The 16,995-nt window shown below is 40.9% G+C and overlaps 2 protein-coding genes across 2 annotated transcripts; one reads left to right on the top strand and one right to left on the bottom strand.

Moving 5' to 3' along the window:
* The first annotated feature begins 62 nt into the window (after positions 1–62).
* On the top strand, positions 63–7,743 carry dipk1aa (divergent protein kinase domain 1Aa). Its single transcript, XM_053329638.1, has 6 exons — positions 63–554; positions 4,851–4,985; positions 5,239–5,346; positions 5,428–5,604; positions 5,757–5,888; positions 6,074–7,743. Exons 1-6 carry the CDS (start codon positions 501–503, stop codon positions 6,752–6,754), a joined length of 1,287 nt encoding a protein of 428 aa, XP_053185613.1. The 5' UTR covers positions 63–500; the 3' UTR covers positions 6,755–7,743.
* Positions 7,744–8,670: 927 nt separating this feature from the next.
* Positions 8,671–12,322, bottom strand: rpl5a (ribosomal protein L5a). Its single transcript, XM_053329661.1, has 8 exons — positions 12,256–12,322; positions 11,847–11,916; positions 11,613–11,728; positions 11,374–11,508; positions 10,955–11,157; positions 10,073–10,250; positions 9,016–9,104; positions 8,671–8,842 (listed from the first exon to the last, which is right to left on the bottom strand). The coding sequence occupies exons 1-8, from the start codon at positions 12,256–12,258 to the stop codon at positions 8,740–8,742; spliced, it is 897 nt and encodes a 298-aa protein (XP_053185636.1). The 5' UTR covers positions 12,259–12,322; the 3' UTR covers positions 8,671–8,739.
* Between the last annotated feature and the right edge of the window lie 4,673 nt (positions 12,323–16,995).

The following is a 16,995-nucleotide window of genomic DNA, read 5'->3' as shown; positions in this document are numbered from 1 at the left end:
CCCTCCTGCTCGTTAGCTTGACAGCAGCTCCAGACTTTAACCACACACCGTACTCATAATGATCACTGGCTGATGTGAGGGCAGATTGTACCGCAGCAGTAAATGCACTTTGACACATTGGTGTCGGTGTGATTTACCGACCTGACAACTTCAACACGGTTTGTTTGTTAGCAAAACAAATTGCGCCTGCGCCCTGAACCTTTCGTTTAGTTTTTCCCCCCCTCCAGCTTTTGGAGGTATGTTGCTCTGCTTGAAAATCGGGAGCTGCTGCGAAGAGCAGAGGCGCAGGCAAAGTGTAACATCAGACGGCTTCACACGAACCAGACAAGTCGACAGTCGGTGGCCGCGGATCACTCTGGGTCTGAAATCAGATGATAGACATTAATTTGTGCCTGATCTGTAAACGAGGCGTTTTACACTCATTGGAAGACGCCTCCTCCCGTGTGTTTTGGATGGTCTCCCTCAGCCAGGTCCACGTATTGAGATGATCTATTTTTGTGATGGCGAAGGGTCTATTTCCACGGGCCTGGGTGAAAAAGTCTTTCTACTTCCAGGTAAATATCAGTGGGCGATGATTGCTCCATACACTGGCATAGCGTTGTATGCAGCGTGGTTGTATGTGTATTGATTGTGTTGAATGGGGTCGTTGTTGTGTCACATCAGGCTGACAGCTGGCAGTAAACATACACATCATCTCGGGCTGCTCTGATGAGCACAGTAGCCGGTTTCATAATACCTGAGGAATGTGACTGTTGATGAAGGATTAAGTTGACAGTCCTTCAGCTGATCCAGAAGGGTTAATATATCACAGGGCAAAGGCCCACCACTCTGTGCATGTGTGTCCGCCTGTGCCTGTGGGAAATGGCTCAGGAGAAATTGTAGTAAAGCCAGGACCTACAACCCAGAAAGGGGCGAATTTTTGTTGTGGACCATTTCATCTTTTTCTTCTTTTTTTAAGTTTTCTTCTCCCCACATTTGACTGAGAAGCCGCCAATACTTTCATTCAGCACTCACAATTGTGTCATCACCTCCAATAGTGCCAAAGCAGCAGTAATCCCTTTGATTGGATAATAAAGGTTGAATTTGCAGAATTGGGTACAGCTGGCCTGCTGCCATAAACTACTCTGAGTACATTATGGCAAGAATACAGGGTTGCATCTGCTCTAGGGAAGTGTAAACATACTGCTGCATCACAACATACAGTCAGGTTAGTACAGCTCTGGGCATGGACTACAGACTGATGACTCAAGTAGTCTGACAGCTGAGCCATGTGGAGCTCAGGAGGGTAAACACATTGGCAAAGGAGATTTCTCTATTCACAGGAAAGGTGAGCATATACTGTATATTTCTAGCCATACTGGTCTTGTATGAGTCAGTATTGTATCATTTGACACCATTGCTGTTATGGCACAAATCCTGTATGTGCAAGGCTAGACATATTAGACATTCATATATTTATGGTCTTACTTCCGGAGATCAGATTCTTTTTTTAATATGTAGACAAGACACACAACACACCTCTAACTCTGACCTTAACTCTTAACCAGAAGCTAAAAAAAAATCTTGTGCCTGCGAGTTCATGGCGACTCACCAAAATGTGTTGGCAGAAGTCTTTTGCTGGACGTGGTGTCTGCTTTGCACCAAGGTTCACAGAGTTTTTCCAAGAAGAACATTAACAGGGTTATGTGGATAGATTTGCTAAAATAAAATAAAAACCCCAGAACAGACAAATCCATTCTCAGGGTTTGAGGGAGTCTCAGATTTTTATCCATTTAACTTGGTAAACATTACTGCATTTTGGAACAGACCCCACATCTATGTAACACAAAGCTTCTCTACTGAACTCAGATTTGCAGTTCATTAACTCCTAAAAATATATTTATAACTCGAGCAGGACAAAGCGCTTTTGATTTTCAAAGTGGGTTTTTTGATCTACTTTGAGTTCAAAAGGCAACATGAAAGTTTCAGATTGTGTCTCCTTCCTGCTTTTGCACAGACAGTTTCGGGTCTCTCTTTGATAATAGCATTGCAATTCAAATGCACCGTAAAGACATTTTATGGTTCTGTAACAACATCAGCTATCTTCTACAGTATGTAATGGTCTACTGGGCGGGGACATCTCAAAGGACAGACGGCCTTGTCTTGGGGAGTTCTGTGCATTTCATAGAGGAAGTAGGAGAGAAAATGGATGGACTTTACTTTCCAGTCCCTACTTTACTTTCCAGTCCCTACTTTAACCCCCCAGTGACTCATCAGGTCTTTCAACAACAGGCTGCTCCAGTCACAATGGAGGAAGATGTGATACTGCAGGTCTTTTGTCTCAGCTGAAGCAATTGGACTATAAGACAGTCAATACTTCATGAGGGTTAATGCTGAGTAACTGAATATAAGTGCTGACAGTTAGTAACCATACAGTTTGCACTACCCCATTGTGCAATGGGGCTTTGCACAATTTTTTGAGACATTTTTTCTGCCAGCATTTCAAATTACAAGCTGCAATTATCATCAGTATCTTCATCTGCCCACATATGTCTTCTCCATCTATACACTAAGACATTTTACACCTTTTTAATCCAGGAGCACAATGTAGTATGTTTTTATTTTTATCTATTTTAATCGTATTCAAGTCTTTTTCACTTTATTTTTGACGTTGCTGTACATCATATTTTGTTTGCATTTACTTCATTGTGTGTAGATTACATCAGTCAACCTTTGTGACACTTTAATTTCCTGAAATGGGATCAGTGAATATCGAATGCTACCCCTCCATAGTAAATTCCATGAAAGGAGAGACAGCATGAAGAACCACAGAGAGGTTTCACTTCTTTATCTTTAAGGTTCCATCATGTGTTTACAGACTTGCAGAGACACAAAAGACAGGCAGCATGCACACATGACATCAAGTTACTCACACGTTACTATATCAATTTCGCGTGTTTTGGTCTCCATGACTTTTCCATACAGTACAAACATTGTCCATTATCTCACCATGTTGTCTGGGTGTGTTTCATTCATGGACACACCCCACACACATACGTGCCAAACCATCTGATAGCGGTGTGTAGTTGCTTTGTACTCCCCTGATGCCTCCTGTTTCCCCCTGGGGGCCCACAACTATCTGTTTGTCCATCTCTTCAGGACACGAAGCGTTGAAAAACAACAGTTCTGCAGAGAGGCTGTCTCTGCTTCTAACCTGAATGTGCTATTATAGCTGTAATGGACAATTTGGCAAAAAATACCAATGGGACAGTGAGGCAGGGTATTATAGTTTCGCTGTACCACCTTTTTTGAGAAATCTGTAGTTCACAGTGGGTATGTGTTGCATATTTTATGGGAACAAACTCTGAAAAAGACCCAGACCTTGTTAGCCTTAAAATTTCTAAAGAACCTGAATTAATGACATCAATTAGACATTTGATGTGTTTGCTCTGATTCTGTAATTTCTGCCTCGGTTTATTTGAGCTCAAAACAGACAGATCTGTCCAGACCAGAGCTGTTTACACAGCATAGTGATCACAGCGCATCAAAGATAAAAAAAGGTTTTCAACTCTGTCCCTGCCTCAACGGGTGCATATTTTGCTGGGATTTGGAAACAGTGCTGAAGCTGAATCGAGGAGCCCAGCTTGCTGCCAAGATACACAACATAAGCTGTTCCTGCCATGTGATCAGAGCTAGAATCAAAATCACTTTATTCCCCCGGGTGCAGTCACAGTGCTCGGAGAAAAACTCCCTGCAGTTTTGTTAAGTAAAAACTCACAAACTGTAGCTGACACAGCAAGTTTGACCTAAATTCTGTTCCACTGCTCCACTGCACGTTTTTGCTCAACATGTACAAACACACACTGGCTGATATTCACACATATATGTGTACATCTGTATCAATAATCCTATTTCATAGTAGTTATTGATGGTATGTACTGCTGACATTAATAGACTTGTCAATAAAAAAATTAGCTCCAGTTTCCAGCTTCATAATTTGCTCAGAGTTGCTGTATTTTTTCAGTTTTATAACATTATAAATGGAAGAGTAAAACTTTAATGTTGTTCTAAAACAATTCTGAGACATTTGATAGGAATATTCTGGCACTGTAGCATAAATACCAAATATGTTGTTTTTTAAAAAAGATAATAAATAGATCAAAATAAATCATTAGTTGTTATTTTCAATCATGTTGTCTCACTGATAGTGTTTCTTTGGAGTTGAGGTGTTTCTGTATATCCTCATATCCTCAGTGTTATCTACATGTTTTCCTTTAAGAGTGAGGAATTATTATATATCGAAGTGTTTTTATCACCACACTTGGAAAATAAGTAAGCTAAAATAAGTGGAAAATAAGTTCCTGACTGCATTAACTTGCACAATGTCACAGGAACAACAGGGCATCTGTCCAAGAGTGTATTGTAAGACATGTGATGCGCATCCTGTGACACAAGCGGTAACTCGATTTTTTACGAATAAGTGTGGCATGTCACGCTGGAACCACTGGATTTGCACCTCAGAACCATTTTCTGGCTTAATGAGTTATTGTTGAAAACAGAGACTGATCAGCCAGGCAGTACCTTGTTATGGGACACCCCTCATGCTGTTACCATGGTAACTTATTATGTGATCAGGGTTGATTAGGGAGTGCAAATCTGTTGCTTGTGTCTGTGCCTGTATAACATATTAATACAGGTACACAGAAACGTAGTGTCATAACAACGTGAATTGAAAGAAAACATTCAAACTGTGAGGACAGCACAGCATGGTGATCTTAATCATACTGAGATTGACTAATCCGTGCTTTGTCAGTCTGACTGTAAGGCAAGAACATTTTCAGGATCTGATCTGTTTCTGCTCCCCTTTACAGGCTCGGATCTCTTTTGTCCGGGTGAAATACCTGTTCCTCACATGGCTGACTGTGCTGGTGGGGAGCTGGGTGCTGTACGTGCAATATTCCGCCTACACAGAGCTGTGCAGAGGACACGAGTGCAAGAACGCAATTGTGAGTAATCATTTTGTCTGTTTAGAACCCATTAATCTATTTTTAAAATCGACTAATAACACCAATTTGTTCAAAGACCTTTTCCACTATGTGCGTGAGCATCCTTTATGGTTTATGTAATACAATATGTCAGTTTCAGCAATTCAGAAATGGTTGCTAATGCTTTCTCAGGTTTGAAATGAGCAGGTAAAACAAAAGACTTGATGATAAATCACACTTGTCTGAACTCTCTTTCTCTCTGTCTTTCCCTTAGTGTGATAAATACAGGAGAGGAATCATTGATGGCTCTGCCTGCCGTAGTCTGTGTGATAAAGAAACACTTTACATGAGCAGATGTCTGTCAACACAGCCAAACAACCAGGTGAGAGATCATTTTACACCAATTTTTCTTTATCGACGTGACAGTGTGGTTATAATCCATTGTTTACCGCTGTTTGATCAGGTGTATACAGGAAGCTGGGGAGACCATGATGGGATTATTCGCTGTAAATTGGGGGAAGTTGTGCACTATGAGCTGGGTGAGGAGCTGGAGCCACGGAGGGAGGCCCCTGTGTTCGACAAGCCTACTAGAGGCACATCAGTGGAGAAGTTCAGAGAGATGGTCTTTAATCATCTCAAGGTAAGGGACTTCACACCAGATGTTTAGAGACTACAGAACAGTGTTGGTGCTGAGCTGGAGACGTGACGGACTAAAGCCTGAAAATGACACTTTTTCAGTTGTATTTGGCGGTAGTGGACTTGACATAGTTTCTGTCTTTCTCTGTCCACCAGTCCAAGCTTGGAGAGCAGACTAACCTTGCCAGCCTGGTCAGCCAGATCCTCTCTGTAGCCGATGGCAACAAAGACGGCCGTGTGTCACTGCCAGAAGCCCGCTCTACATGGGCTCTCCTGCAGATGGACGAGGTATAACAACAGCCTGTTGAGAAGGAAAATTAACAACTTTTCCTGACCAGTTATCTCCATTGTGGTACAGAACATGCTATTGTCTCATCGCTCAGTGTGGAAAAGTGTGTGTGTGTATGTCAACAGGAAATTAGGTTTGACTCCAGCTGTAGATAGATTAACAGGTTTCTGCTGTGTTTTTCAAGGTGCTGCTGGGCCTGCTGCTCCAGGACCGTGGACACACTCCTCGCCTCCTGGGCTACTGCGGGGACCTCTACATGACCGAGCGCGTCCCCTACGGTCCCCTCTATGGTTTGTCTCTACCCTGGCCGTTTGTATCTTGGGTGCCTAGTGGAGTACAGCGCACTATTGACCAGTGGTTCACTCCCTCATGGCCTCGCAAAGCTAAGATCTCCATGGGCCTGCTGGAGCTGGTGGAGGACATCTTCCACGGCACTTACGGCAGCTTTCTGATCTGTGACCTGGCAGCGGCGCACTTTGGTTACACTGACCGCCACGAGCTCCGCCTTACTAACGCTGGAGCGGTGGTTCCTGAGGACGAGTTCAAACGCACCATGCGAGCACTTAAGTGTGAGACAGATGCTGACTGTGTGTACGGGGTGGACTGCCAGACGTCCTGTGACATGGCGGAGAAGCGGTGCAGGGAGGAGCCGGTCCAGCCAAATTTAGCAAAAGCATGCAGCACACTGAAGGATTACCTCCTGCGCGGGGCACCGTCAGCACTGAGAGAGGAGCTGGAGAGGCAGCTGTATGCCTGCATGGCTCTAAAGGGTAATGCTGGACAGATGAACATGGAGCACTCACTTATCCTCAACAACCTGAAAGCTCTACTGTGGAGACAGATCTCACACACCAAGGACTCGTGACAAGGAGAAGAAGTCCTTCAAAAACAATGCTAGTCAGCTCTTTACATGGAGCCGAGTGGTAACAATGCTGTGATACATGTAAGAGTAGCAAATTTAAGTCATTTTTTTTTCAACTCTTAACACTAATGAATGGACAGACTGATGGAGACTCTACCTCCTTTTTCCCAAACTCAGAATTCCAGTTTCTGGAAAACATGTCCGAGTACTTTGAGATGTTTTACAACTGAAAATTTGCATGTTCCCATCAGTCACACTTAAAACACTTCTTTCACACGGTGTATTGTATTGTATTGTATTGTATTGTTCACTACAGAGGAATGTTATGGGGTCACTGTTGGAGAAACAGGATTGTAAACAGTGTTATACTGTTGTTGGTCTCTGTTAGCTGGGAGACTACATAACCATATCTCTGGCACAAAATCATGCTGTTATGTATACGGGCCTGCATGGCTCATCATTGAGTTGAGAAACACAAGGATTAAAAAATCAGAGTGACTCTAGTTGTAAAAAGGTTCCAGTTCAATGTGAAACTAGGGCCGCAACTAAGATCATTTTCCATAATTGATTAATCATTTTAGATCTATTACCCAGAGTCCAGGTGGCGTCTTCACATTGCTCGCTTTGTCTGAACAACAATCCAAAACCAAAGACAAATTTACTATAAGAGAGGACTAAGAGAAACTGTATATATTCACATTTAAGAAGTTGGGACCAGCAAAACTTTGGCACTTACACTTCAAAAAAGTACCTAAATGATTATTTACCAATTAATTGACTGTTTCAGCTCTACATGAAATTGCACTATTTTGTGTTTGATTGTTATAAAAATTCCCCAAATTTCACTTTTCACTTTCAAGCTCACTTTTCAAACTAAAACTGTGAGCTTTTAGGACTTAGGAGAGATGCTGTTGAGCTCTGGACAGATGGGTGGCAAATGAAGAGGAAAACCTGTTAAATGTGTGTGGAAACATGAACACTTCCTTTCAGAGCATAAGCGGCCATGGAGTAGTTAGATAAGAGCCTTTGCAGTCACTACATCTCATCTATGGATGATTTTGGACTAACATGCTAGAGAGCAACACTATGAAAGCACCTAACAAGGGAGCATCTTAAGAATGAAGAATGACTAGAATTCATGCTTAAGGAGCTTTTGAGAATCCTGACAGCTTTCCCTCTCATTAGTCACCCATCTGAATGATAATGTGTCAGGCCAGGAGCTTAAAAACAGACAACATGATGGTATCTGTCAGTGTTCACTTATGCTGTACATTTTCTATACCTGTAACCCTAGTAACATCATTGATGCTGCATCACTGACACAAACAGCAACATTAATGTATATTTGTGAATGTTCTCTACTTGTATTTCTTTTTCACTAGAACAGAGGATTTGTGGTAAAGTACTGTAATCATATTATTTTTTGGATTTCACCTGTCACAGTGCCATAGAGAAAATGAAGAAATCATTTTTATGAATGTTTAAACCACCATTGAAGGTGGAGATCTTTATGAAATGTTGTGGTCACATTTGAATGCTGTGTAAAAGCTGATTTTTGATCATGATCCCTTCCAGACATTGAGATGAAGTGACTGAGAATTGTTTAACCACTTAAATGCAAGACAGTCATGAACCTGTAATTTCCAGAAAAATGAGCGTGTGGTCAACACTGCTGTTTGAATTTTTAAAATGTAAAAACAAAAGAAGTTTACTTATTGAAGAAACCAGCATGATTTTGCACAATTAAAACTGCATACCACTTCACTATAACTCGTCAAATCTGTTTAAATACACTACGATATCATAAACCAGTGTGGATTTAAGATTATAAATATTAGACATGGGTGTACATTTGAGCATTAAATACAAAGCAGTGACATCCCCAAAAATCTTAAGTATTGACAGACACGGAAAAAAAGTTTGAGTTTGCAATAAATTTATTTGTCTGTGTTGTGTGTGTGTGTGTGGTGGAGCGTCCGGTCGAGCCTCTAACCGTCCCCTTCTTCTTGTTCTTGTGCTCGTAAGAAGCTGGCCTTTTTCTGGGCGACGCGGTCCTTCCTCTGTGCCAGAGATAACTTGGCACGATTCCACCTGGCCGGAAAGAGGGACAACAGCAGCACCATTAACATTCAGCACAACAGCAGCAGAGAAACAAGATCTTCCCAGTAAAATATTTTAATACTCCTGACAGAGAGTTAGTTATTTTCCCCCTAATAATGTCATGAAAGCATTTAGACAAAACAACATGGACATTTAGAACCCACCTCTTCTTCTTGATCTCTTTTTTGGGTTTCTTTTCGTGTTTGGGATTTGCTCTGATGGCGGCGTGTGCTTTTTTGTACATTTCCTCTACCTGAAAAATAACAAATACGTTCATGTTAATGCCCCAAGTCGATGCACTTCACTCCGTCCACCATGATCTGTTATATGCTTCTCTCAGCCCCGTCTTGAAAGGACAATAAACATCAGCCAATGCAAATGAAGGACCAACTACATTTTGCTCAGCGTGCTTTGTATCATCATCAAGAAGCAAAAACCAGAAAACTCAGCAGCGACAAACTAATGCAACTGATAAATGTACGTGCTTTTATTAATACTCTACACGTGGAGTAGACAGACAACCTCTACCACTCTGTGTAAGAGCGGACAGGCTGTGGTTACATGCAGCAGCAGCAGCCTGATTTAAGTTGCTTCTGCACTCTACAGTTCAATGCATACTTTGGCAGCTCTGTGATATTTAAAACAGCGGCTATTTTTAGAAAACGGCACAGTGCACGTTTTAATGTAGTTGTGGTTGGAGCTGGGTAAACGTGCACTGATGACAAAAGCAGTGGAGACATGATAATGATGACATGAACAAGCATTAAGGATTCCTTAAACTTGGTAATTCATGAATTGTGACTAATATATGTAGTGAGTGAGACATTTAGCAGGGGGCTCTGGTAGACAAACTATGTACCAGATACGTTTTTTAAACTACCTCAAACATATTGTTGCCATTTCTGCACTAAAATTTGTCATTTACTGGCCAACATATAAGCAAATACTGAATATGAGTGTGTATATTTCCTACTGTTGGTATGGCAGAGCAAAGTAAAAGTATGAATTCTTAGTCACAGCTGAATTGATAATATCAGCTTTGTTGCAGCACATCGTTACAAATCATTTTATATTGACTCGTCACATCAAGTGGTGAGTCATCTCAGCTGTTTCAGCAAGATTTATAATTAAAGAGGAATTCATCTTTAGCAAGTTTGGTGGTCAGACTAGACGCTGCGCTTGTAACCACGGCCACACAGACTCATGTCTCTTGAAACGTACCGTGTCTGGTGTGACTCCGTTCTTGATGAAGCGAGAGAACTGTTTCTTGTAGGCATCCTCGTCCTCCTCCATCAGGTAAGACATGTAGTCGGCCACGTTCATGCCCAGGATGTGTTTTCGGTGAACTTCTGCATTGAATTCTTTGCTCTCTGTGTCGTAACCGGGGAAACGCTTTAGACTAGAAACGAGAGGGGAAAAAGAGATCGCATCTGGTTTACTAACAGAGTCGGACAATTAAGCATTTATAAACACTTATTTTTATTCATCTTGTTAATCCATTATTAGAAGGACAACTTGTCATGATGGTTATTCTGCTTCAGTGCTCTACTGTCATTCTGGGAGGACGAATCATTTGTAAAATAGATTTTTAAAAAGGATCAATTTGTGCTGTGGCTTTTAATTCATCAAATATTCTGATGGGTGACCTCTGTCAAGTAATTACTCAAATGTGATGAAGTGTGATGTGTGCTTTGGTTCTTCGTGCTTCTCTCAGCCCCGTCTTGAAAGGACATTAAACATCAGCTAATGCAAATGAAGGACCAACTACATTTTGCTCAGCGTGCTTTGTATCATCATCAAGAAGCAAAGAACCAGTAAACACGAACTGGACCAGTTCAGCCACACAGACACCAGCCAGTACTTAGTTATACATGCAGTTAAACACAAAAGTGAGTCCAGAAACAAAAAAATGTTCCTGCAAGGGCTCCAGTTAGTGTAAAACCGTATACTTCAGTCTTAACTGAACTCTTTCATTATACCATAAATGTGTGCCAAACTTGAAATCATCAGTTCTTAATACTAATATTCCTGAGATTAAGTTGTACAACTTTGAAAAAGCAGCAGTGTCACATGACATCCTACCAGCCATCGTTTCATACTGACCTGTGAGGAATAGCCAGCCCTCCGTCCACTGCTCCCTTCAGTGCCCCGAACACTTTGTTTCCGGTGGTGGTTCTGGCCAGGCCCGCATCCAGGTAACAAGTGAAGGCACCCGGCTGACCATCCACACTCTCCACGTTGAACTCATCCCCCGTCACCTCCACCTGCCCCTCGTACACCTGGTCCATGCCAAACTTGTGCAACAGCTGAGAAGAGAGAGCGAGAGAGAAAATATTTTAAAAAGGATGGACGATGAGAGAAATCTGTCTCCAAACTTACACTCCAACGACGCACTTTAACGTAACTCTTAGCGGTTTTGAAACAGTGATACTATAACACTGAGATCTGACCTGCACTTTCAGCACACATAGAACAATCATTCATTTGCTGACATCTGCAACTTTCTCTGTGTGTCTTCTTACCCGGCGAGCCAGCAGCAGCCCGGTGCAGTAGGCCGCAGCGTAGTTTGTAAGGCCTACAGTGATTCCGTATTTGGGCAGCTCATGGGAGTAAGAGGCACACACAATCTGGTCTCCTTCGATCTTTGCATAGGCAATCTAGACAAGACGAGACAGGACAGCAGAGGAGAGGGTGAGGCAGGTCAGTTTTTTCAAAATGGGAGCAGCCCATGAGTTTCACTTGATGCCTCTCAATCACTGACCTGGCAGCAGATGTCCCTGTTGGAGAACCTGACGATCATCCTGTACTTGGGTGTGTTGTATTTGTTCTTGTCCTGCACCACCAGGCGCTTACGGGCAAAGAAGTCAGTTTTGCCCTCTGTCAAATAAAATGCAAAGCCAGAGATTAATTGAGGACTGTTTGTATTTAATCTAAGATCTTAACAACATGGGGCATGCTGGATATGCAAACTGGTGTCCTGGGACTGTGTGCTTACCTCTCCTTCTCCTAAATTTGACTTCATATCTCTTGAAGTAGGCCTTGTTCTTCACCACCTTCACGAAACCCTAACAAAAAAAGAAGAGTTAGGGTGTTACAATCCCAAAAAGAAACATTTCCTTATCAATGACATGGGGACATAACGTGTTTCAAGCTTCATAGTGTCCACACGGGCATGAAAATATGTTTTTAATGCTCTATGTGAGTGTCCAGCAGGAGGTTTCATCAGCCATCCATGAAGCGCCACGCTGGAGCTGAGCGGCTCCCAGTCTCACACAGCTGAGCAGCCGCAAACATCCAGCGCCATCTAAACCTCACACAGCTAGAAACACGCTCACATACGACCAAAAACATCTCTACACACACGCGTTGCCGGTATTGACCGCATATCGAGACTTTTCACTCACCATTTTGGGGGATTTGCTTCTCTTCCTCTCAAACCGAAGTCGTCTCTGGTTTGCGTAAGCCTGACGTTGCAAGCTTTCTGTAGCAGCAGCAGAAACAGCGCCCCCTGCTGCACCGGAGGACCACACTACACCTAGGCCAAAACTTTAACCGACAGGGGGCAGTAGTTGCTCACTCGCCCTCTGCTACACTGATTTAGTGTGTTCTCATTGAACAATGCGAACACGGTGATGACAGATTACTGTATATTTTACTACATTTTTATATAACAGAATTTACTTTTTGTTGACTGTACCTGAAGTTTGAATAGAGTTTGTAAAATAGTTTTTATGTATTGCACTTTGAATTAGTGAGGTTGCAGATTGAAGCAACTGAGGACCCCTCCCCTTCCAAGTATATAGGAGAACCTAAAGTGGCTGCAAAGTTCCAGGGTCAGTGTTTGGGTTTTGTCTGTTCTGGGCTACTGTAGAAACGTGGCACCACCATGAATGTAGAATAGGACCCGCTCCTTTTGTATAAACAAAGCACTCATTCTAAGTTGACGAAAACACAATGATTCTTAATTTCAGGTGATTATACACTAATTAAAACATACTTATGAATATTACATACCATTTCTGCCAATGGATCCTTTAAATCTAATACACTGGTCCTTTAAAATTACCATCAGTGGAAAATATGATATTAATAAGTATATAATATTTACACAGAAGTGCTCTAAAAAAAAGAGCTTAAAGTTTGTTGTTAAAAGATAAAAGTACATTTAGAGGATGGAAATATAATGATAAACAGTTTGAATTAAAAAAAAAACATTTAAAAAAATCGTCAAATCACAAAACAGAACAGTAATAACATATTCAAAGTTAAAGGATAAAAAGTCTCAGTCAGTTGAGACCTGTAAGGCCGGCACTGTCAATGTATCATCCATATGTGTTGTGAAATAACTGAGAATGATTTGAGCTGGAAAAGTGTAAATGATGACATCTGTGAAGATTTTTTAAGTCCAGAGAGATGTCACAATATTTGATGACTGAATAACAATCTGAGGTAGATTTGTCTGAGCTGGCTGCATACCTACACGCAAATAGGATGATTTTGTTCAATTAGAAGATTCATGCATTCTTTTTCCAAACAGATGATTGATTACTTGAATCACTAAATGTTTTTGGTTTTCAGAAATGTCATAGAATAATTTGGACATTCAAGACATTCAACTTTGCCTTTACCTATATCCAGGTAGAAGTAACTCCAACATCTTCTCTTTTTAGTCTATGATTGAGATGGTTTTGTACCATTCACACGTCACATAAACCCTTTTGTCTTTCGATTATTTGTGTATTTACAATAGCTCTTTTTACATATATGTAATCCTAAAGATGCAAAACTGTATAAAATAGGATCTTTATCAATGTGGTATATAACATTTTATATTAAAGAATGATGTGAAGACACATGTGGCTCCAAAAACAGCAGTAGAAGATGTAACCCTAACCCTAACCCAATATCATGTGTGTAGCTAAGTACTGAGGAACAACAGTTAAGTCAGACCCAAGAATGAGAAGATAAAACTGATTTATCACTAAAAGATTTTGTTATTTAACCTAAATAAATAAATGTATAATGCTACAATAAATCTTTTTTCACATTGCTCTTTATGCTGTAATCACTTCAAGGCAGATTAGGCAATATGCTTAACACTTGCAATGAGATGACACATGACAAAATCTACATTTACATCTACAAATAGTATGAATACAAGTGGAAAGTCTAACTGTGGCACAACAACGACAATATCAACCATACATTCCTCCATTCAGTCACACATCTCTATTTATAGTAAAATCATAGTATCTGGAAAATTGCTATATGACTCACTAATGGCTCATTACAAGTGAGTATGAGGCCCTAGTATGAGTGATATGAGTAATAAGAGCAGTAGAAGTAACACACCTGTCACACTGTGGATCCACCTATTCCCAAACACCACCCACCTATGAAACACTTCTCTAATTAATGTGAGCTGTGAACGTCATTTTGGCAATGTCATTCAGAGGGGTTAGCACTCCTGCACAGGTCCCGGAGTTCATGGAAATTGACAAAAAAGTATTCAAAGACAGGAGAGACACAGATAAGAGTCCCAATATCAGCGAGAGACTGTGAGAGAATTTCCAGAAAATCAACACCTGGCACCAAGAGCATATAAAACATGCCACAAATCAAAGCAACTTCATGTTCTGCCTTTTTGTTCGGGAAGGAGAAAACCTGACCTCCAGGATTTTTGTCCATTAAGCCATAACTGATAATTGGGTCTCTATAATTCTCGCGTTGATGTACATCTAAACACACAAGCCCTTAATAACAGTACTATACTGAACAATATCCCTTATATTCTGGAGACTTGAATAGACTTGAATTAGTTTTAACTGTATAATGTGAAACTGTTGAACGGGCAATAAACCATAAACACTGACTGAAAAAATATGTAAAGCATCATAGGCTACATATGTGTTATGTGGGTGGGACTCCTGGGCCTCTGTAGCCTATCATAGGGCCATTGGACCAGGTATTCTTTAGACAGACAAGCCAATGGGCCTCTGCTGTGTCTGCAGGCTGCAGTGGAGCTCTGTGGGCCAGTGCATGTCTCTGCCCCTGGACCATGTGTTACCATGGCAAAAACTAAATGAACAAATAAAAAATATAAAACGGGCAGCCATCGGCCCATTATTGATCGGCCCACCGGGAAAAATCCCGGTACTCCCAATGGCCAATCCACCCCTGCCTGCACCGCAGTTTTAATCTGTACAAAAACTGAAATGTCAAAACAATAACCAGGCAAACTCCAGGAGGTATGTGCTACAAACAGTAGTTTGGCACATAACCCCCGTAAAACCACAATGTGTCATTTTTATACACATTTTGCACAGATAACACAAACAAGATATAACGTATTAATCAATGAGCGATACTGGAAGGAAGACTTTATTATCTTTGACCCAAGCCAGGCTGGTTGTTCCCCCTGTTTTCAGTCTTTATGCTAAGCTAACCCTTTCCTCTTATTCACCATATAGACACAAGAGAGAGGTATCTATCAATCTTCTCAACTCTCTGCAAGAAAGCCAATGAGCGCATTTCCTTTTTGCGTTACCTTTGGGCAAAGCCAGGCTAGCTGGTTCCCCTGCTTCCATTGTTTATGCGAAGCTAAGCTAACCAGCTGCTCATATTTGGTGTACAGATATGAGAGAGGTATCAATCCCCTCACCTCTTGGCGAGAAAGTAAATAAATATTTGTCCAAAAAATGTCAACCTATTCCTTTAAAAGTAGGATAAAGTAAAGAACTCAAGTAAAGAGAGAGTTTGTTTAAATAAATGTACTTAGTTACATGCACTTGTAAAGTTGGTGACCTTTTTTGGGAGGGGTGGGCAGAAATGTAGATGAAAGTATTTTTGTATAATACATGTTACAAATGTGATTTATGTTTCAGTTGGATGAACACTAACTACTGTAAATGGTGTCCTTGCTAAATGTTTGAGCATTACATTTCAATGACAAGTATATTAGGCTACATTTCACAAGTTGTGTTATATTGTTATATAAAATGGTCTACTGCTCTTCTTCATCTCACACATTTTGTTGCGTTAGATAAAATTCTTTAATAGTTTCTCTATCAAATGATAAACCAGTTATTCAGTGAGAGTCTATCTGTTAAATCTCTTGGTAACTGCTGAAAAAAGGAACCGTGATCTTCTGCTTTTCTGTTCCAGCAAGATAGATAATATCCCTCACTGTCACTCTTTGTACAGATGTTCTCAGTGTTGATAAGAAAAGTCAAAGTCACTCTTGTGGACAGCTTTCATGCAGCCGTTCAGACTCAATTTCTGTAAAACTGATTTCACAATGATGAGCAATAGTCCAGTCATCTCTCTGCAGCAGTGGTCAGCGGTTATTAAAGGTTCACCCTGGGAGTGGGTGGAGGGTGTGGTGGGTGGATGAAGGGGTAGTACTGCTTGTGCATTTGTCCACTCTAAATGGTCATTTCCTGAGCTGATTCTGAGTTTAGGTTTTTGTCTTGTATTTTTAATCCTGTGCTTTTTGTCGTCCACTCCGATGTAATCGCAACAACAGTTGTTGTTTGTTGTACTGCACATTCATATTTTCATCTATAGAGCCACAAAATAGAAATGAAAGACGATGACATTGAGGGGATGGTGGATTTGAAATGACTTGCAGAAAGTCACACATCAACAAATGTGTTTGCAGGCACGCCACAGATAAGAACACACTCGTCTTTCCTGCTGTTTTTCTCACTGTTGATTACATTTATTTGCATTTGAATACAGATACATTGTATGCAAGATTAGTGAGAGTACTCACAGCGCACATAAAGTTAATATAGATAAAGGAGTTGCAGTACTGTGTGTAGATATAAGCAGTAGATGATTTATTACTTTTAAATGTATTGCTTACTGCAGGATTATGATGTAGGCCTAGTCTAATTCTTGACATTATAAGTGCAATTATAATTTTGATTTAATGCATATTTTGGGTAGGCCTATACTTTTACTGGATGTGGACATTACAGGTGCAATGTGTAGAATTTAGTGACATTTATTGGAATAGACTTGGCAGAAGTGGAATATAATATTCATAAGTGTTACCTCAGAATGAGCCGTTTATATCTACATCATGTTGCTATAGTAGCCCAGAACAGACAAACCAAACACTGTCTCTAGAGAGGACTTTT

This window comes from Scomber japonicus, chromosome 12 (genome assembly GCF_027409825.1).
Source record: "Scomber japonicus isolate fScoJap1 chromosome 12, fScoJap1.pri, whole genome shotgun sequence".
Classification (NCBI taxonomy): Eukaryota; Metazoa; Chordata; class Actinopteri; order Scombriformes; family Scombridae; genus Scomber; species Scomber japonicus.
This window is presented reverse-complemented; position numbering and strand designations above follow the sequence as displayed.

What these genes read in the sequence shown, in the direction of transcription:
- rpl5a (XM_053329661.1), bottom strand. An exon ending in CAAATTTAGGAGAAGGAGAG is followed by an intron (nt 11,729 to 11,846) that starts GTAAGCACACAG and finishes TTTATTTGACAG; the next exon opens with AGGGCAAAACTGACTTCTTT. An exon ending in ACAGGGACATCTGCTGCCAG is followed by an intron (nt 11,509 to 11,612) that starts GTCAGTGATTGA and finishes CGTCTTGTCTAG; the next exon opens with ATTGCCTATGCAAAGATCGA.
- dipk1aa (XM_053329638.1), top strand. Translation starts at nt 501, where the DNA reads ATGGCGAAGGGTCTATTTCCACGGGCCTGGGTGAAAAAGTCTTTCTAC. An exon ending in AAAAGTCTTTCTACTTCCAG is followed by an intron (nt 555 to 4,850) that starts GTAAATATCAGT and finishes TCCCCTTTACAG; the next exon opens with GCTCGGATCTCTTTTGTCCG. An exon ending in CAACACAGCCAAACAACCAG is followed by an intron (nt 5,347 to 5,427) that starts GTGAGAGATCAT and finishes CTGTTTGATCAG; the next exon opens with GTGTATACAGGAAGCTGGGG.